This window comes from Schistocerca americana, chromosome 3, assembly GCF_021461395.2.
Source record: "Schistocerca americana isolate TAMUIC-IGC-003095 chromosome 3, iqSchAmer2.1, whole genome shotgun sequence".
In the NCBI taxonomy this organism is placed as follows: Eukaryota; Metazoa; Arthropoda; class Insecta; order Orthoptera; family Acrididae; genus Schistocerca; species Schistocerca americana.
The window spans coordinates 507,794,757-507,816,269 of NC_060121.1; the positions used below are offsets into that span (position 1 = coordinate 507,794,757).

Consider the following 21,513-nt stretch of genomic DNA (forward strand, 5'->3'; position numbering starts at 1 on the left):
CCAGAGCTCGCTTAATATGCTGTTTCGTTCATATATTCTTATGGAATATTTCGCCGAAGTCAGCATCAGACAGCACTTGAACCCTATGTACTAAAGCTGTAAGTACACTTACAGTTTGCGAAGGTGATGGTAGCTGGAAGCCTGCAAGTATAAATCAGTATGTGTGTGCATACGCTGAATATTGTGTCCTAAAAACTGATCTTTCCTACGGCGAACTAATGCATCTAAAAACGGTAGACAGTCATTCAATTCTCGTCCATTGCAAATTTATTATTTTCGTGAAGGAAGTCTCGATGTTCAAAAAATTCGTGGGGCCAGTCTATGTATATGTCATCGACATATCCCCAGAACACTGCAGGTTTTCAAACTGCAGAGCAGTGTTTTCTCTTAAAAATCCTCAATAAATAAATGAACTGCTATTTGTGAGAGTTGACTGCTTATTGCAGCACCATCAGTCTGTTCAAAATATTGGTTATCAAGTAAAAAGTAAGTGTAGGTTAGCGCAAGCTTAAAATCTAAGCACTATTTAATAATGCCTCTACGCCTTCTTCAAACTTCCTGTTGGTCATTTGTAGTCAATAGTAGGTACTTTAGTCATGGTTGACTAAGGTGTTAAGTTCCAAAAATTTGTAACAAACTAATAAAATGTGCTTAATTTCGGATATGATCTTTCGTGGACAGGATCTTGTTAGCGCTCGGCATACTTAACGCCTTATTCCTTCAGCGGCGTCATCGGGTAGTTTTCTGATGGTTTCCTTAATTCCTCTGATAACAGATATTAATGGCAAGGGCTTCGGCGTAGGAGCAAAATTCAAGCCCTTTCCTAAAACAGAGACCGTCGACTTGTCCAGATCCTTATTAGATTAAAAATAGACCTTTTTAATGACGTTTCATGCTGAGAAAAAGTAGCCAGTTTTGATAGGCCAATCTGATTTTGTCCGAGTTATGCCATCAACTCATTGTCAGGTAATAGGAGGGAGACTGGCTGCTATTGTAAGGTGGAAGTGATACAGCCCTTCCGAGGTCAAGCCCAAACGCTGAAATGTTTACCGCATTCTGTCTTTAAGCTTGCTTTACAAGTAATCTGTATTAGCAGCTACAGTTTGAATGAAATGTACCACGAATGTATAACACCACGGCTGCCGTATCTTAGTAATAAGCTCAATGGACTTAAATACCTTGCTTGCAGCTTCGATGGCTTGTCCAACAAAAAATGGTTCAAATGGCTCTGAGCACTATGAGACTCAACTTCTGAGGTCATTAGTCCCCTAGAACTTAGAACTAGTTAAACCTAACTAACCTAAGGACATCACACACATCCATGCCCCAAGCAGGATTCGAACCTGCGACCGCAGCGGTCTCGCGGTTCCAGACTGCAGCGCCCAGAACCGCACGGCCACTTCGGCCGGCTGCTTGTCCAACATTCGGACGGATAACGTCATCTCTTCCCCGACGAGGTACGCTATGGAATCTGTGAAGGATAAATAATACGCACTGTAGAACGCCACTGATACACCCGCCTTCTGCAGCCTAATAGATCTGCAGTAGCTGAAAATGTATTTTCGCTAGCTATTTTATGGATATCGGGAAAGTTAAGGTACTGGCTACAGCGTCATCCTTCTGGGATTCAGTGGTCAAGAAAGTTGTGGAAATACTGTTAGCAGACAACCTACGCAACCGGGACGAGTGTTTCTAGCACGACGAATAATGGAAACTCTTATTTCACGCCTGCGCTCTTAAAGGAAATATCGTTGTAAGTGTCCACTGTTTGGCATTCCAACATATCCCATCCATAACAATCAACCAAATACTTGGTAAGCACTGTGGATTCACTGGTTCTGCGCTTGCTTTGTTTTGGTCTTATGCGCGAGAAATTTTCTCTGTCTCGTATGACTGACGCTCTTCTTTCCAACATTGGTATCCTGGACGCATGCGCGACTGCATCACAGTATTGGGAAAAGTGATATAAAAATCTGGCAAGCGACTCACCTTGAAAACGGCTGAAAGGTTGTCAATCGAAGTATCGGAACAAGACTTAATGATATCCTGGACAGACACACGGAATGTAGCTGTTGGAATGTTTGGGAGTAGAAGAGTGCAAATCCATACCTTGCCGTAAGCGCTGCCCTGAACCCGAATTTCAACAAGAGAGTGCCCGGTTATTTCTCATATGGAACGATATCTTTATGGCTGTGTGACTTCCGTGTCGGATTTACATATCGTCGAAAAGCATCCATTGGGGCGCACACTTAGATTTAAGAAACGTAGTATATGATTTTCCTGGAAGACATTAAGTAATTTTTTTAATGCGATGCGTTAGTCTATAAAACGCCTTATCGATGATTCGAGTGTCTTCATTAGAACTCTGTTTTTAGGCAATAATGGAATTGCTTGATTCGAAGATTTATTGTTTTTTTCACCCGCTTTATTTCATTTTCATTGAAGCTGGTACTACGTGTTCTACTGTGATCTCTGGTCGATTTGCTTGTTTTCCTTTCCCTCATAGTAAGTCCTATCATGCATCTCTTCCTTGCTCACTGAGATTCCTCAGTTGTTGAATCGTTTTCAAGCTAAGATTCCCTGTCTCACTGCCATAAGTGAAAACTGTTAATACCCGCTGATTGTAACACTTCGCTTCGGAAGCTTGGTTTTGAATGCTCCGTTTAGTTTACCGATATTGTGATCCATTTGTAGTGTCTCCTTCTTCGATGTACATTGTCCAAATCCCACTGTCCTCACCTTCATCTCCCTCACGCTGGCCAATGACTTAGTAAACTGTAACATCTTACGAGGATGACGCGTCGCCTTCTGCTCTCATACCTTTGTAATGGACATTAAGCTTAATGACAGCAAGCCGTCACAACTATGTGCGAAGACGTTTCCCGCTGTTAATTTCCTACCTCGCGGAACGAGGTAGCACTGCGCTCTATTTTCAATAAAAACTTGATTCTGTAAATTGAAGGTGGAGGGGGGGGGGGGGGGAGAAAGAAAAGGAGAGGAAAGGAACTGATGATATCAGCTGCATCAGGACTTCATGCGACGAGTGAAAATACGTGCCGGACTGGGACTCGAACCCCCGATCTCCTGCTTACTAGGAAGTTGCAGTGACCACTGTTTAATCCAGACACAGTGTACATCGCAAATGCGCGCACCATCTCCGCATTCCCCTCGGGCGATCCACGTGTCCACCCAGCGTCACCTATCCGCATTCCCCGTCCACGTCGTCCATGCTCGCTAATTTTAGATTCCCGCTGGAGTTTGAACGTAACTGTGCATCCGCACTTAAGGCTGTGGATTCATTGCCCATCGAGGCTAATCAATCATATGAATGCATGATGTCTGCTTTTTCGGGAAAGTGATAATTAGTGGATGTTGAACACAAAGTTCTACCACTTGGGTGCATTATCCTTCGAAGTTCGGACAGTTAAATTGGAAATGAGAACATAGGACATTGTCGATGGTGATCCATTGGTGAAGGTACATTCTATGACGAGTTGGTGGAAATTAGTGGCACACCAGCTTCTGTAAGGTCGCTGTGATAGTTGGAACAGACTTTCACTTTTTCAGATACAGTTGTCATACGATCTCAACATTATGCAGAAAAACTTACGTAGGGTGTGCACATGCTTTAGCGAATATTTGTAATCCTCAGTTATGATGAATCAGAATTCACGAGGTTTCCTTTCTGAATTCAGTTTATACCTTCGTGATTGCCATTTGCCTCCGATTTGCTTTAATTCTATTCGGGATACTCGTACTTCCGAGTTTTGATTATTTGCGTACAGTTTTCTTGTGGCAAATAGATGACGCCACGTCAGGATTCGCCTAAAAGAGAAAGGGAGTTTGAAAAATGTGTGTAGTGAGCTGTTCATTGTTTTTCGTCACAGTGTGAGCATCAGTTTCGCAAAACATGTTGTATACCGTTCATTAAATAAATTAGTAATCTTGTGTTATTACATTCATAGAAATATGTTTCTTTCGGTCTGCTCTCACCCCACCGATGCCTGCAATTTATTCAACAAAGTCACACAACTATTACGCTGTATTACCGGTTTCGGTCTGCTTCAGGTCCATGAAGATAAAAAATTAAATTCTGATATAATCTAAACGCGACCTGCTAGTAAAAGTAGTATTTACTGAAAGTAAGTACTATAAAAATGAACTTGTGGTGTTATATTACTGACGTGGCACTATACTAGCAAATCTATTCTCGCGTTAAGTTAAGTGATTTTAGAAATAAGTACTAGATGTTCTGAAAACAATAATAGTGCCATCTCGCTACATGCGAAGTAACGGAGACGTAATTTAGTGCACAGATAATTACAACGTTAATACTGCGCAAGGAACTGACATATTTTTAAAAGATCATTTATGAAATACATTTCCTGTCCAAAATTACTCAAATATCCTTATTCAAAAAGGAATGACTTGATAAAGCAGTGCAGTAATAAAACATTTTGTATTTGTACCTATAAAACCTAACGTCTTTTGGACAGAGAGTTCTTCAAATACTGATAAGCTATTTTTACATTTTGTTTTAATTAATAAAACTGCGAAAAAAATTTTCACCACGACGTCAAAGTATAAAAAAGAATTGCTGATATATAAAAATAGGTAATTCAGAGACTTACAAAAGCGTGCTCAGTTTCAGAGTTTTGAATTGTTTAGAAAGCCCAATTCCAAGTTTCTCGTGAGCTTTGGAATCGTTCGCTGTCCTTGGCTCAGTCTTCGCGACTGTCAACCTATGATTAAAATTTACTTCAGAGCTGATTTTGATATAGTACGTTGTCGCAGACTTTCTTTTATAACGAAACTCAGTTTCGGATAAGATATTTCAAGTTTGCTGAATTATCGGCTTTTAGAATTTCTACCCGATACATGGAAGCTAAAGTAGCTACAGACTTAGTTTCGAAATGAAAATGGCGGTTGTATCCTACTGCGAGACAGCTGTCTACAAGTGCTTGAGCTTTTGCTAAATAGTACGCCGCGTAGCTGCGTAAATACTGAAGACACTTCCAATGCAGCGGTTTATATTAATATCTCTCAATTGGACGCTGCAAATGGTTTATTAGCTTCGAGCTGCAGCAGGGATCACCGAGGTAGCCTGGTGACGCGGTGAGTGTTGGTGACACACGGCCGCTACGGAACACTCCACGAAACTGGCTCTTTTTCATTTTGCAGCCAATTTTGTTGGATCGCAGCGCGCGGCACGGTGCCAGTGTGAGGCGAGATTTGAATCGTCAGCTACTAGTCTCCTCTTTTTCCTGTGCACCCTGAAGTAGAATTGCCAGTCAATTTTGTTCCTTTTTCGGGAATCCCTCGGAAAAAATTTACATACAGATGGATTTTCGGCAGTTCGCGTTACATTTTCCATTTCTTGTCGACAGGAAAAAGAGAGTTCGTATGCATGTCAGAGTGCAAGGGTAATCCAGGCTAGTAACTAAAGTAATGTAGTAAAGTTAATTACACCACATGAAATGGCCATTCTGGGTGCTATTCGGCGTTCCTCAACTTTTGAGGATAGTTATCACTATTGGACGCCGTAGATTTTCTTTTCAATTTTCCGTATTACTGTACTGAATATCCTGAAGAGCAGTGTCGAGATTTTTATACAGCCAGCACAATTTTTACCAGCCAGTTGTCAGCGGCCACTTACTTGTACATCGTTTTCAAGGGTTCCAGCCGTGCAAGTAGAGGAGCTTATTATTGCAGTTTGTAATCTTCAAGGAAGGATTTTCTTTAGCTGCTGATTCACTGAAAGCAGAATTGTTTCCATACTTACTGATGCACTGTAAACAGTTATTGCCATGGTTTTCGGCCAGTTGATCTCACTCGTAACTGCTTTGCAAGCAGCTGAATTCATTTTATAATTTTGCCTTTGCTGGGGCGTAAACAAGAAAAACAACCTCCACCTCCACCGAAAATCACTGTCGTCACAACACATTCTGCCAAAATTATTTGCGGACATTGGCTAGATCTACACGACTGAAGACCACGCCATGAGATGCGAGACAGCACTTCATTTAACCGTCTTGCACTCCTGTACCGAACAGTGACGGCGTTGTTTGACCCACTCCCACCCATAGCTCTCATTCATTCTTATGATCGGTGGCTTGCGTCAGGCTGTGCATGCTCCTGAGTCGTAGTCCGATCGCGGCTCGACAGTTCGTTTCCTCACTGATCTCTGTAGTTAAACTGGCCTGGACACTACAGCAGCTCAGGTATCACGATTTGTTAGTAAAGCATACTGTAGAGTTCAGTCCCCCCCAGGGGCTCACGGTTCTTTCGTGAGTTCGTGTGTGGCGCGCACAGGGCCCCGAACTGTTGCAGCCCATTCTTCCTTCCCTGTCTGCATTTCCTTCACCCCGACCCTCCCTCCCAATCCTCGCTCCTTCCTCGCTTCTTCCCCGCTCTCCTCTCCTCCCATCCCTCGGTGTTCTGATTTATGTCGATCTTGCTATCCACCTGGTTCCCCGTATTGCTTGCAGTTTTGCTCCTTCTGCCTGTTCTTTTTCATCCTTTTTGACGTTTAGGTTCCCGCTTGAGGTTTGACCTCCACTTCTAAATTTTCTGTTTTTTAGTGTGAACCATTACTGGGCTCGTAACCTGTGTTGGGCCTATGGTTACCCCGGCGTTGTATGTCGATGATTCTTGCATCTGGTGCAGCTCCCACTCGGTAGTATCTACTGAGCGCCGGGTCCAAGGTGCCATCCAACGGGCCTCTGTGTGGGCCGTCTCCCATGCCTTCCAGTTTTCTCCCTCCAAAACGCGGAGGACATTTTTGTCGTCGACTCACAGTACACCACAATCCAGAACTTCATTCAGGTGACCAGCTCTTCGGTGTTGTAGCATAGTCCCGTTTCTTGGGCCTGATTTTTGATAAAACGGTGACATGGTTGCCCCATGATAGCCACCTGAAGACTACATGCATGCAGAAGCTTAATGCTCTTCGCCTTCTGGCCCACACATCTTGGGGTGCAGATCGTGCTATCCATCTTTACAGTGCTCTGGTCTTGTCCAGACTAGATTATGATAGTCAGGTTTATGGCTCAGCGGCTCCTTCCACTGTGAAAATACTTGATCATGTTCACCATTGTGGGGTGCGTCTGGCTATTGGTGCTTTTCCCCACTAGTCCAGTTGTCAGTTTCCTCCCGAAGCGGGGATTACCCCTCTACAGACACGATGAAACCAACTTCTGGTTTCTTACGCAATCACCATTCGCCGATTCCCTGACCATCCCGTGTACCCAGTCCTCTTTGGAAACGAGGACTGTCTCCCTCCTGATAACCCTCCACGGGTGGGATTGCCGATTGGGATGCGTCTGACTTCCCTCTGTTCGGATCTCCATCTCCACTCACTGGAATGTTTTCCATGTATTCTCTCCCACCCTGCAACTCCCCTGGAAGGTACCTGACCACAGATTAGGACCGACCTGTTCCAGGGTCCTAAGATCTCTGTCGCCCCGATGGTTTTCCGGCATCTTTTACCTACACTGATTGTTCTAAGACGGTAGATAAGGCGGGATACCCTTTCACGTCTCCTACTGGCTTAGAACACCATTTGTTGCTGGGATCATGTAGTGTATTCAAGCATAGCTACTAGCCATCAACAGGGCCCTCCGTTTTGTTTCTCAGGCCTCCTTCCACAGTGTTTTAATATGTACTGACTAAATGAGCATCTTTAAGGCTGTATACTGATGCAACCCTTTGGTCTCTGCTATCCATGACCTTCTCTCTGCCCTTGGTCGTGCCGCCTGCTCAGTTTCCTTTCTCTGGGTCCCAAGTCAATTAGGCATCCCAGAGAATGAACTGGGTGATCGTTTGGCTAGAGAAGGAGGTACTTATCCCCCATTCCCTTTCATGATTGCAGCTGTAGTTATGCCGATCTACATCAAATGTCTTCTTGCCCAAAAGTGGAATGACATCTGGTGCGTTACTGCTCTCAGTAATAAACTCCGCAAAATCCGAGAGGCTACTGCAGTTTGTCGCTCTTCCTTCCTCTCCTCTCGGAAGGAGTCTACGCATTGATCATACCAGGCTCATTCCTTGTTTCCTCTTGCGTAACGAACCACCCCTGCAATGTGATTGTGGAGCCGGGCTGACGGTATCCCATATATTGGTGGAATGTCCCCTCCTTTTGGCCCATCGTACTAAGTATATTCTTCCAAATTCCTTAAATTTAATATTAGCAGACGATTCACGGATGGTTAAACTGGTCTTCAGTTTCCTTCGTGAAAGTGGTTTTCATTTTCAGATGTAAGGTTTTGCTTCACTGCTGGCGCAGGGGCACAGTGGTTGTAGTTGGGGCCTCTCCTCATGTTTTCTCGATCCGGGACCCGTGACCACTTTCCCTTGCAAAGACTGTTCTTTCATCCCTCTGTTTTCTCAGTTTTTAGATTTGGGCTACCCTTTTATACATTCTCCTGCATTTGTTTGTTAACTTCCTCGTTTTAATAGTTTGACTCCTCTGGCTGGATCCGTACATTTTTAGGGGACCCCCTCTCTTCCGTGTGTAACTTTGGAATCGCGGGACTGATGACCTCGCCCTTTAGTCCAATAAGCCCCTTCAATTAATCAATCAATTTATTAGAATTCGGTGGTCATTTTCTTACGCCTAGCACAGCAACGGTCCGGTTTGGTGCTTCCCAAACTTTCCACTTCGTAGGATTATTGCTACCTTTCCACATGGAGACCTGTAAGCACTGTGAAATCTCTCCTAGTGAACATCCCAGCTAGTGAGCCTCTACAACCCTGTTCTGGTCAGTTTTACTAATTGTCTCAAGACAAACATTTCTATGCTGTTTTCGCATTGTGCTATTCTTAATATATTTTCGGACGCGTGGTTTGATGTCGCACAGAGCGGATGGAGCGTACTATCATAAGACATTGTGGCACTTCGTAGAGTTTAGTTTTTGAAACTTTATGATGTTACTTCAGACATTCAGATATTACGTCACATCCCTCACCAACCATTGTGATTAGTGTTTCCAAATACTAATCTCTGTTACTGCCGAGGTAATGTTACCGAGCAAAATACACAGTTTTTTCAGGAGGAATGGTAAATACTTTAAGAGCTGGTAGTATAGACTAATTACTGTAAAAAATTCCATATAATGTGCGTCCATTTTTTATTGGTTACAGAGATACAGCTGTTAGAATATAAGCCAAACAAATGCTCACAGATGGTGTTAAGCAAATGGAAATGATTAAGTTGAAAGTTTATTGCAATAAATTCCACCTCCGACTTCAGTGCACTTACGAATTCTCTTGACAACACAACGCTTAGCTTTCCTGAGGTCGTCTTCGCATTCTTTTACGAGGGCGGCGCTATTCATTATCCGAATGATCAATTCGTCTCTCGTATTTACTTTTTCTTTGTAGAATTCGCCTTCCAGCCATCCCTACAGGCAGAAATATAAAACGATAAAGACTGGGGATCTTGGTGGCCAAGAAACGTGACTGTTTATGAAGATGCATTTTACGGGGAATATTAGGTTTCGATGATAGTCACCTGATGACCACAATGTGGAGGCCCCCCAACTTGCTGGAAAAATATGACCGTCCTTGTAGCCAGAATAAATTCTTTCAGCAACGCTGAAAGCTCGTTTTCAAGAAAATCAAGATAAAACGGTCCTGTAAGATGATGTGATAACAAACAGGCCGAATCAACTTATTATCTTTCTTACCACACTACACCAGATGTACAAGAAGTGTTCCTGAAACGGACCACAGATGTAAGTCACGAGACTTAGTTATACCGTTACGAGTTTGTTACTTCATCAATAACGGTATTAACGGGATTAATCGGCTATTTGCTGTTGGTCAACGACAAAATTCCAACGAAACTTTCCTGGCAGATTAAAAATGTGTGTCGGAGCGAGACTCGAACTCGGGACCTTTGCCTTTCGCGGGCAAGTGCTCTACCATCTGAGCTACCCAAGCACGACTGACGCCCCGTCCTCACAGATTTACTTCCCTCAGGCTGTGGCTAAGCCATGTCTCCGCAATATCCTTTCCTCCAGGAGTGCTAGTTCTGCTAGGTTTACAGAAGAGCTTCTGTGAAGTTTGGAAAGTAGGAGACGAGGTACTGGCGGCAATAAAGCTGTGTGGACGGAGCGTGAGTCGTGCTTGGGTAGCTCAGATGGTAGAGCACTTGCCTGCGAAAGGCAAAGGCCCCGAGTTCGAGTCTCGGTCCGGCACACAGTTTTAATCTGCCAGGAAAGTTTCATAACAGCGCACATTCCGCTGCAGAGTGAAAATCTCATACTAGACAAATTTCCAATCGTCCACCTTCATCTCTTTCTCGTGGGTAAATGATTGTATGCAGGGTCTCCCAGAAATGTTGCAATAAACGTCGAGGGGTTGTAGAAGATATTTTGAGGAATAAATCGAGCACGCGAACCCGTGTACGGAGCGTCGCCATCAGGCCACTCCTTCAGCAGCAAAAGTAACTTTGTACTCTGAGGGACTGTAGGCGAAACATATCGCAGCTTTGTTTGTTATTCAGTAATCGCGACTAATTGCCACGATCGCCAGCAGGGAAGCTGCTGCGTAGACAAGCCGTGTCTCGTATGAATAAGAGATGCACTGTTGCCTTGGTGGATGGCGGTTTCGGACATGGTATTCCATCTGCGTTTTTGCTACTGTATACCGAAAAACATGGAAGTTAGAGAGTTCCAGGAGAACAATAAACTGTGTGGATGGAAACCCGTGTCCGGAGCCATCATTCATCGATGTAACAGATCATCGCATTCATATGAGACAAAACCTTTCTACGCAGCAGCTAGCTCCGTCTTCTGCGCTGGCGATCGTGGCAATCAGTAACGAACACTTGATAACAAACAGCATTGCGGGACTTAACGCCTGCAGTCTGTCAGCGCAGAGAATCACGTTTGCTGCCGATAGGGTGGTCAAGTAGCAAGCGCCAGCGCCGGCGCCTACAACTTCGACGGTCTGTAGCACCGTTGGAAGACGTTTCCGGATAGGGGTTCCTATCCTCGACTGCAATCCCCAAAGTTTGTCGCAACATTTCTGGGACACCCTATAGAGACCGTGCGTGTGTAATTTCCGCGTATTTTTGTAAGTGGAACACCGCTACGCGCTAAACTTCTGCGTGTGCTTCTTGAAAGACGGTGTTGTACCAACTGAGTAATAGCTCTTACGTCCTCCACACACTGTTCATTTGCACGTTTAGATGAAATATGATTGCTTGTCACTGCATCAGTCTCGCATACTGTAGTGAAAAAACGAGTAAACATTCTTGAGTCTGGTACACTCCATAATCTATCGTATTCTGTACAAGGATCAGCAGCGTTTCCATTAAAAAAAAAAGTACACTATTATCACTCGGCATTTACATGGTCGTCAGAAACATCTGAAAAGCTTATAAGGATGTTGCAAGGTAGCTTGTGGTGATAAATAATTGTTAATAAAAGAATCAAAGCGTAACGCCTTTTCCGAGTTATGCAGCATTGCAGTTAACCAATGAAATCGTTGCGCGCGAAAATTCTAACACTTGCACGCGCTTCCGGAAGTGATAAATTTGAGCTAGGTGAACAATAGCTAAGTTTGCTTTGAGGAAACCAACCGAAGAAGAAATTTAGCGACACCGCCTCTGGCAGGCTGCTTGAATTTACGGGCACGACGACTTGATTGGCTACCTGCAATGATTAATAACTCTGGAACGGCGCTACGTATCAACTTTTTTTCTTAACCATCATTTCTCAGCACAACCTCTTTATTTCTTAGTATACCCTCACTTGCAACACCGTTAGAAGCTTTTCAGACTGTTTCTGGCCAACCTGTACAAATATACGCCACATCCTTAAACTACATGTTACAATGGTCAATAAATCACAGTTGCAGTGACAAGTTCAGTTACCTAAACTCTAGCACAACTTCACAACTTGAACTTTAAAACAAAAATGATAATAAACGAAACCAATGCAATTGGAACACCAAAATCCGAAAAGAAGACTTACCTCTCTAACCAGCTGTTCTTTGTAACTATTGAAGGGTGAATACGTGTGCCGAGCGAGGTAGCGCAGTGGTTAGCCCATTCGACTCGCATTCGTGAGGACGACGGTTCAATCCCGCGTCTCCGTGATTTCCTTAAATCACTTCAGGCAAATGCCGGGATGGTTCCTTTGGAAGGGCACGGCCGACTTCCTTCCCCATCCTTCCCTAATCCGATGGGATCGATCACTTCGCTGTTTCGTCCCCTGCCCCAAATCAGTCAAACAATCAACCTGAATACGCGTTATATGGAATGTTTATTCGAATAAGTCTATACTGCCACCTCTGTAAATAATTACTATTCCTCCTGAAAAGTCCGATATTAATCAGTTCATCAAAAGAGCGCACTGGTCGCTTTGTAGCTCTTTAGATCGTGTAGATCTCTTACCAGGCGGTCACGTGACCCTTCACTTCTGACGTGATAGCAGTGAAGTGGTGTGTATGTTGCAATCAGTTAGATGGAATCAACGCAGTAAGGTGGGTCGACGTGGAGACGCGACAGAATGCCAGAAAGGAGATGATGTCACCAGACCCGGCGTCAGTTAAGTTGGCGAAACCTTTCGTGTAACGCTGTTGATTGTTGTCCGTCCTTCAGAAGGCGATGTTAAGCTGACCCGCCTCCTTGATGCTATTCGAAAAGAGTAGGTTTTATGCTGACATTAGGTTTCACCCTCTCACGTCCATTCATATCAGGCTTGCCTTTAACAACACAAACGGGGCTCCAAACCGTTCTGGGGCCACGATTATTGTCCTTAAGGTTGAACTGATAATGTGGCTATCCAGTCCTGTCACTCGCCAGCTATCCTCAATATGTCCTCATAATGTCTGCATCCTACACCGTCAACGATCTCCCTTATATGCTCCTATCTACACCTGCCCCTCCTAATTTCTTTGCACTGTCTTCTCAAGTAAAGATATTAGCAATCACTCATATCGTAATATTCTCCAATCCATTTTCTCTCTTCCATTCATTACGTTATTTATTAGACAGTTTTTCTCGTCGCAGGATGTGTGCATTTCTTACTCTAACAATCCCTAATGTTCAGCAGTCTCCTGCAGCATAACATTTGATAGGCTTCAAATCATTCGTGCAGAACTGTGCATCAGACGTAGCTTATGACGATTTTTTTTTCGGTTTATATTTTTTGATCGTCACACGATACAAATGTATAAATACAGTTTCATACCGAGTCAGAAGTAATTCACCACCTCAGTACGAGAGTGCCTTGGGCTTTTTAACTTCTTTTGCAGAAATACTTTCAATGGCAGAAGCTAATTATCGTAATGTATTTTTAACAGTTCTGATGGCGTAAAACACTAAGCTTTATGGCTGGTTTGAAACCTTTAAGGTGATCCTCAGACTGCTGACGTATAAACCACAATATAATATGATCACTACGTAAAGTCTAAACCGGTCATAAAGTTAATATTGCGGGGTTGTGTCCAAAAATTCCCGAAATTCAAGTTTTGTGCGCAGATGTTTTTAGCTACACCGAAATATCGCCAGATGTCTTCCCATACATCTTTCTTGAATCAGTATGGCAACTGGGGCTGCACACTGAGTGCTCCAGTCAGTTGTTGGTGAGTATGAGTATGTTTCGATTGTCGTGTTTGCCTGAGTTCACGATGGTTTACCTGAAAGATCTGTACAAGGTATTATTTAACCACGAAATGCAGAAACGCACCATATGTGAAGCAACCTTTCGGAGTAAGCACTTTAAGTTAATGCAAGATCATAGACAGACCATCCAAGATCTGTGCAAGACATAAGGAGTATGTTATGGTACGTACGATTGTGTTCTGTCAGAAGAATTGAACGTGAGAGGGATTGCGACGAAGTCTGTGCTACGATTGATCCAAAACGATGCAGACTTCCTTTCAAAGGCTGTTGCTAGTGACGAGAATTGCTTTTACGCCAATGATCCTGAAACTAAACAGCAATCGTCGGAGTGTAAGAGTCCACATTCCCTTCGGCCAAACTGAGCATAAAACCAATTTTTTTTTTTTTTTAAATTGACGGGAGTATTCATAACGAGTTCGTCCTTTGTAGTCAGACTGTCAAAAAGGAGTTCTGTCGTGATGTTCTTAGGCGCTTGAGAGAGGAAATGAGGAGAGACGTCCACAGCAGTGGGAATTTTTGTATACAACCTTATATACATGCTCTGTCTGATCAAAGGTATCTGGACACCCCTTGGAAATGCGGAACTGACCGCAAAATTTCACGAGAGGTGGACCCGCCAGTATAAAAGGAAACGGCGAGTATTGTGTTGTCAGCAGAGAAATAGGAACAGAAGAATGACCTGGTCAGGAGATCTCAGTGACTTGGAACGTTAACTGGTCATTGGAGGTCACATGAGTAACAAATCGACAGTAGACATTCAACACTTGAAACATCCCCTTAGAAAAATTGATACTGACAATGCTGGTAAACCTCTTACGTCATTTGATATTCAAACAGCTGAGCAAAACTGAACGTACTCAGACATTTCTCTCTTTACTTATTCTGATCAACACTAAACTGACACACAATATTTTTAGGCGCAACGCAATCTATCAATAATCCCTACAAAAGAATGGCCCTGACTAACAATAACTTATACCTTTCATGAAATCACTTACCTCACAAAAATCTTCGTTACTCAAACTACTGCAACACAGCGAACGCCAATACTGCCAGCTAAATAAAAGATTCTAACTACTGAAGGCACTAACTACTGATAGGCATAGTTAGCAAATGAAAGAGTTTGATGGAGAACAAAGAATGTATTTACCTTAATAGTGTCAAAACTCATATATCAGTTCATGACATCCAGTCTTACAAATTTCCTTTTTCTGATGGACACACGTCCAAGATCGTCCGACCTCGAAACTCTGCCATCTCTCGCCGCACGTCCACCACTGCTGGCGGCTCACCTCCAACTGCGCAACGCTACGCGCTGTTCACATCCATCTGCCCAACACTACAATAGCGAATGTTCCAACAATGCCACAGATTGCACACAGCACAGTCAGTGATTTTCATACAGAGCACTACGTGGCGTTACCAACATAAAAACCTAAACAGCCTAGTTACACACTTGTAATGCTGCCCAAGTAGATTGTCGGTGATGTGACTGTGAAGTGGAAACGCGAAGGAACAACCACAGCTAAACAAAGACCAGGTGACCCTCACGTATTGACGGGCAGGGACCGTTGATATTGGCGGAGGGTGGTTGTAAAAAGATCGCAGGAAGTTAGCGGAATGAAAGTGCTACAAGCAGTCGAGCTAGCATAGTGACTGTGCGAAGGGAGTTAAAAACAATGAGGTGCAATGGTCTAGGAGCTCGTCGTCTCCTGCAGTTACTGCTAAGCGACTCTTGAGGTGGCGAAAAAAAGCGACGCCACTGGACAGTGGATGACTGGAAACGAGTCATCGGGAATGATGAATCACGCTATACCCTGTGACAATCCGATGAAAGGGTTTGTGTTTGGCGAATGCGTGGAGAATGTTTGTCCCTCAGCATCCCTATGCAGTTTACAAATTAGGAAGAGAGTCGCACAACCACCTCATAGCCGTGCAGTCGATAGTGTCTCGATGTTTAGACTCCCGGCAGGGTTGTGGAAGTAATGATTCATCGGCAGCGGCGGTTACCGACTTAATTGGTTCTTCGAACGTGATTACCGGCGCTGGTATCTGATTAGATTATTTCATCAGCAGAGCGCCTGCCTCCGGCACCGCCACCGTCAGCTATTACCCAGCGGACGCTGTCAAATGTCAGTTATTTTCGCAGCGCCCCGGGTGGCTCCTGGGGAAGGCAGATTTGACGATTTTTGGCGTTTCCTAATTAATTCCGCTCCCGCCTACGACCGCTTCCGCGTTGCTCGCGATCAATAAACTTCTGCTAGTAATTTCCAGGCAGCTTAGGATTTCGGAATTGTTGTTTCCTTGAAACGTACTCCGCGTGATCTATTTCTGACTGCGCGAGTAATGCTGTACAGTAACACAGTGTGGTCTCCGGTTCCTGCAAGTAAATGAGGATTAGCTTTTTTCATCTACCTTAAGTTTGTAGGCAATTTCCTCAAGGTGTCTTGCAAATATTTGCTTGTCGGTGTCTTCATACATTTCAAATAAGCTTTCCCCTTCACGCAGCGGATTTTCTCTTTTGTGTGGGTGCTGCTGTCCGCCACTTTCTCGACGGATTTCCGTACGTGACGGTTTGTTTCACTGTGTAAGGTTAGATATATAGTTTCAAAGAGAAACTTACATATAGCGGCCTAGCGCAGCAGCATTGTCACCTGGGGAACCCCAGTAATCGAGATGCTCGGTTTGGCGCCAACTGTTGCAGGGGTGGCACGGAAGGCAGTGAGTAATGGGAAGTCGTGACTGGACGTCAGATGTGGTTGGATGATACAGGGCCGCGTGCTGTGACAAGTTCGATAGGTCCATTAAACGTAGCATTGATCGTGGACGGGATTGAGAACTTAAAGCCAGACGTTGGCAAAGATCGGTAGAAGCAATGATTACCTGTGCCGTGCGTTGTACTAGAGACAATAAACCTATCAGTTCAGTGTAATCAGTGTATGCTTTCGAATCCTTTTCATATCTGTTGACACTAACTGAGTGTAAAGGTTTTAATGGAAAGGTTGGTGATTTTCACAGGGCATGTTCAGGTAGGCACGCATTTCCAGTTTTAGTCTTCAGGTGCATGTTCCTTGGGAGTAAGATGTCCACTCTAACCTGCGCAGCATAAAGATTGGTTCGATCGCCGTGGTTACATCAACACAGCTGGTTTTATAGAGACACTTGGCCGTGAAAGATACGAATAAGGGAATAGATATCTTACAGTTATCACTGCTGAGTTTTATTTATCGTAGATCTGGTGGTAATTTCTTGAGCATAGCGGCCTTACCGCAATCGTCCACCACCACCACCACCACCGCCGACTGGTGTGGCCGAGCGGTTCTAGGCGCTACAGACTGGAACCGCGCGACCGCTACGGTCGCAGGTTCGAACCCTGCCTCGGGCATGGATGTGTGTGATGTCCTTAGGTTAGTTAGGTTTAAGTAGTTCTAAGTTCTAGGGGACTGATGACCTCAGAAGTTAAGTCCCATAGTGCTCAGAGCCATTTGAACCACCACCACAATAATAATAACAATCACATCACCATCATCTTAATTTTATCGGTATTTCGCAGCTTCAAACATGTCTGTATTCAATATGCTGGAGGTACGAATTAAAAAACGCCTTCAGTCACAACTTCTCGTGTTTTATTAAGTACACGATGCATTTCGGACCCTGTGGGTCCATCATCAGTTGTAATTTGTCTTAATACATGCTTTATTTTTTCCCTTGAATGAAGTGAAATGCATATTCCTGTCACAAAAAGGTTTGATTTTAGGTTATGAATTTAAGTCAAATGCGAAAAATGTGTGCAAAATAGTGGAAAAATGAGCAGTGTAAACTTTCCACATATGTGTATACTGGTGCTAAAACGTTAAAAACGCTTTTCTTGGATTATGTGGTAAGTTTACACTGTTCATTTTTTCCACTGTTTCGCACAAATTTTCCCATTTCACTTTCGAAATTCATAACCTAACATCAAACCTTTTAGTGACAGGAGTATGCATTTCACCTCATTCAAGGGAAAAAATAAAGCATGTATTAAAACAAATTATACCTGATGATGGACCCAGAGGGTCCGAAATGCATCGTGTACTTAATAAAACACGAAAGCTTGTGACTGAAGGCGTTTTTTAATTCATACCCCCAGTGTACCATCATCATTATCACACTGTTTAGGGCGCAGAGACTGGCAGAGATTATACAGGGGTTAACAAGTTTTGCTAAAAAGATTACTGTAACACCCAGTCACTTTACGCGGATTTCCTACTACAGCGGCTGCTCAGAACATTTAGGCTTAATGGTTTGCGCAGCGGGGGTGGTTGACATTGGGAACCGACAGTGCTTATACAACTGCCAGTGATGTGTTGGTGACGGGAGCGGTCGAGCCTGGTAGCTGTCGTAGAGATATGCAGACTACTGTAAATCGGACTGTAGAAGTATACCAATCACTCTAAATCGGATCTTAGATGGGACGCCTGCGGATTCCTCGGTGTACGTGGGAACAGCATAACTCGCGTTGGACGCGTCGGCGCTCGCCTACGTCGCGTGCGTGCTGCCGGCTACTCCACGTATTAGCTGGGCGTGGCGTCGCGTGTCCGACCTACTTACCCCGCTCTCGCGACAAATTCCACAGGCCGCCGTTCGCTCGTCTCATTTCTGGGCTCCATATTTTGTAAGTCAAACGCCGGCTCAGCCAGTCATATTTTACACTGCTATTGGGCGGCTCTGCAGTCACAGCTTGTTGCGTAAGCACTGTATCATACTTACTTGTGTTGCTAGAGATGAATCTATACTTATAAGTTCTTCTTCTATACAGGTCTGAGGTCGACGTCAGGCGGAGCTATGTCAGGTAAGTGAGAAAGTTTGCTTCTCTTTTCAAATCAGTGTAGCACTGTTGTTTAAACCGTGATGTCCTGGACTACAGCAGCTGCATCCTATTTACAAAATTCGCCTCTCTCTCACCCTTGTCCAACAATACATATTTATTGTTTTTCATGAATACCGGAATGAAGAACAATTGTAACTTTGTTCGTAGTTTTCATTCTGTTGCTATGGTAGGAATATGACATCTGAACAAAGCAGCAGTTAGAAGCATGCATTGTATGTTCTAGTGTAACCTGAGCTATTATATCATAGATCTTAGCATGTAGCTTACCCACACAGAACATTTCCGCATGGAACATTTTACACATTGCTGTAGTTTAATACTAGTCCGCATAGTCATAAGGAAAATGAGTTTTGTATCCACGATAATATCTGAAGAACCTATTTTTTTTTCCTTGCACTGTTGGCTACTGGAATAGTAGATGTTGGTGGATTTCGGAGACGATTATTTGGTGGAAGCTAACGTAATATTGAGTTTAAGTGGTTGTAAAAATATCAGTTCGTAACTGATCTGTGAAAGATTTTCCTGAATAGTGTGCAAATGTTGACGCGTTTCAAATGGAAATTCTTTAAGGATATTCAATCAGGATTGAGGAACGGAAGACAACGAAAGTGATGGTAAAGCAGTAGACGAAATCGCTGCAGTAGCTTCAACGGGAATAATCGCGTTAGGTGGCGCAGTGATTAAGACATTGGAACCGCACTCGGGAGAAAGGCGATTCAATTCTGCATCCTGTATCAGTATTCAATTTTGATGTAGTCTGCATGAATCGTTTAAGGCAAATTCAAGGATGGTTCCTGTGAGATAACATGACCGATTTCCATCGCTATCTTTCAGTAACAACCTCGTTGTTGACAGCACACCAAATCCAAATATTCCGTATTTCTCCTTCCACATGATAAGCCGGACTGCTAGGAAGACAGATTGAGAAAACACACACACACACACACACACATCAAAAAACGTTTTGCATCACCCCGATTCCCAGAACTCCTGAAGATAGACGTTGACTGTGAATACTGTATCACACAGTCGCTTTGACTGCTCAGAGATGTCACTGAACCCGCCCAAAGATGTAAACTACCATGCGTGAGCAGCGTCTGTCAGACGGAGGGGGTCCGACAGCCGATCAGTTTCAGTCATTCCACCAGGTACAAGGTTCGTGTTGTCTGTAGTTCAACCATACCTAGCCGGTCCATACCGCGATTCGATTGCGTCCGCATTGTTAATTTGTGCCAGGAAGGGCTATCAACAAGGGAGGTGTCTAGGCGTCTCGGAGTGAACCAAAGCGATATTGTTCGGACACGGAGGAGATACAGACAGACAGGAACTGTCGATGACATCCTTCGCTCAGCCCGCCCAAGGGCTACTACTGAAGTAGATGACCGCTACCTACGGATTATGGCTCGGAGGAACCCTGTCAGCAACGCCACCATCTTGAATAATGCTTTTCGTGCAGCCATTTGACGTCGTGTTACGACTCAAACTGTTCGCAATTCGCTGCATGATGCGCAACTTCACTCCCGACGTCTATGGCGAGGTCGATCTTTGCAACCACGACTCCATGCAATGCGGTACAGATGGGCCCAACAACATGCCGAATGGACTGCTCAGGATTCGCATCACGTTCTCTTCACCGATGAGTGTCGCATATACCTTCAAGCAGACAATCGTCGGAGATGTGTTTGAGGCAACCCGGTTAGGCTGAACGCCTTAGACGCACTGTCCAGCGACTGCAACAAGGTGGAGGTCCCCTGCTGTTTTGGGGTAGCATTGTGTGGGGCTGACGTATGCCGCTGGTGGTCATGGAAGGCGCCGTAACGGCTGTACGATACGTGAATGCCATCCTTCGACCGATAGTGCAAACATATCGGCAGCATATTGCCGAGGTATTCGTCTTCATGGACGACAATTCGCGCCCACATCGTGCACATCTTACATCTTGTGAATGACTTCCTTCAGGATAACGACATCGCTCGACTAGAATGGCCAGCATGTTCTCCAAACATGAACCCTATCGTACATGCCTGGGATAGATTGAAAAGCGCTGTTAAGGACGACGTGACCCACCAACCAATCTGAGGGATCTACGCCGAATCGCCGTTGAGGAGTGGGACAATCTGGACTAACAGTGCCTTGATGAACTTGTGGATGTATGCCCCGACGAATACAGGCATGCATCAATGCAAGAGGACGTGCTACTGGGTGTTAGATGTACCGATGTGTACAGCATTCTGAATCACCACCTCTGGAGATCTCATGGTGGTACAACATGGCAATGTGTGGTTTTCATGAGCAATAAAAAGGGAGGAAATGATGTTTATGTTGACCTCTATTCCAATTTTATGTACAGATTCCGGAACTCTCGGAACCAAGGTGATGCAAAACTTTTTTTGAGCGTGTGTGTGTGTGTGTGTGTGTGTGTGTGTGTGTGTGTGTGTGTGTGTGTATCGATAAACAGAGAGAGGGGGAGAATAAACGCTGAGTTGGAGGAGCTATGGAGGTTGTTGTTGTACGTGTGTGGGCGGACGTATTCGCAGTTGTCACGTTTTGCATAGTACTTAAGGATTTGGAATTAATAAATCAGCCTGTATCGCCAGTGAGTATCTGTTTCATGCCTTTGATTATTCTTGCATCCAAGAGTGCAAACAGGGGGCACCAACGTCCACATGTCTAAGGTTTGTATAGACGGACCGAGCTGTCCAATGTCAGCGTTGAGCGTGTCGAGTTCAACGTGCTGCTGAACGCTGAGAACGATGCGGTTTGTGCATACGGTACGTGCGCCCCAACGTGATATATGCGATTGCAACGCACTCCAGCGGCAGTTGTCGGCTGTATCTGGCTCGTAAATCACACTGTTTATTGTATTAACTCTATTAAAACGCACGTTTCCTCGCTTGTTCGTATGCTAGTCATGTTGTTCTGTCTGAAGTATAAATAAAAACTTCAATATTTGTGAACATATTATAACGCAAAAAAGAGAGTACCATGTCCAGTCAGTAAGGACATC

The 21,513-nt window shown here is 44.2% G+C and overlaps 1 protein-coding gene across 2 annotated transcripts in view; it reads left to right on the plus strand.

The window, feature by feature from the left end:
* LOC124605594 (cyclin-dependent kinase 14) overlaps positions 1-21,513 on the plus strand; it is a 719,551-nt gene that overhangs the window by 579,715 nt on the left and 118,323 nt on the right. For both annotated transcript variants that reach the window (XM_047137382.1, XM_047137383.1), the window contains exon 3: positions 18,435-18,467. In XM_047137382.1, coding sequence (XP_046993338.1) covers positions 18,461-18,467 — 7 coding nt within the window. In that variant the 5' untranslated portion in view covers positions 18,435-18,460. The remainder of the gene's footprint in view (positions 1-18,434; positions 18,468-21,513) is intronic.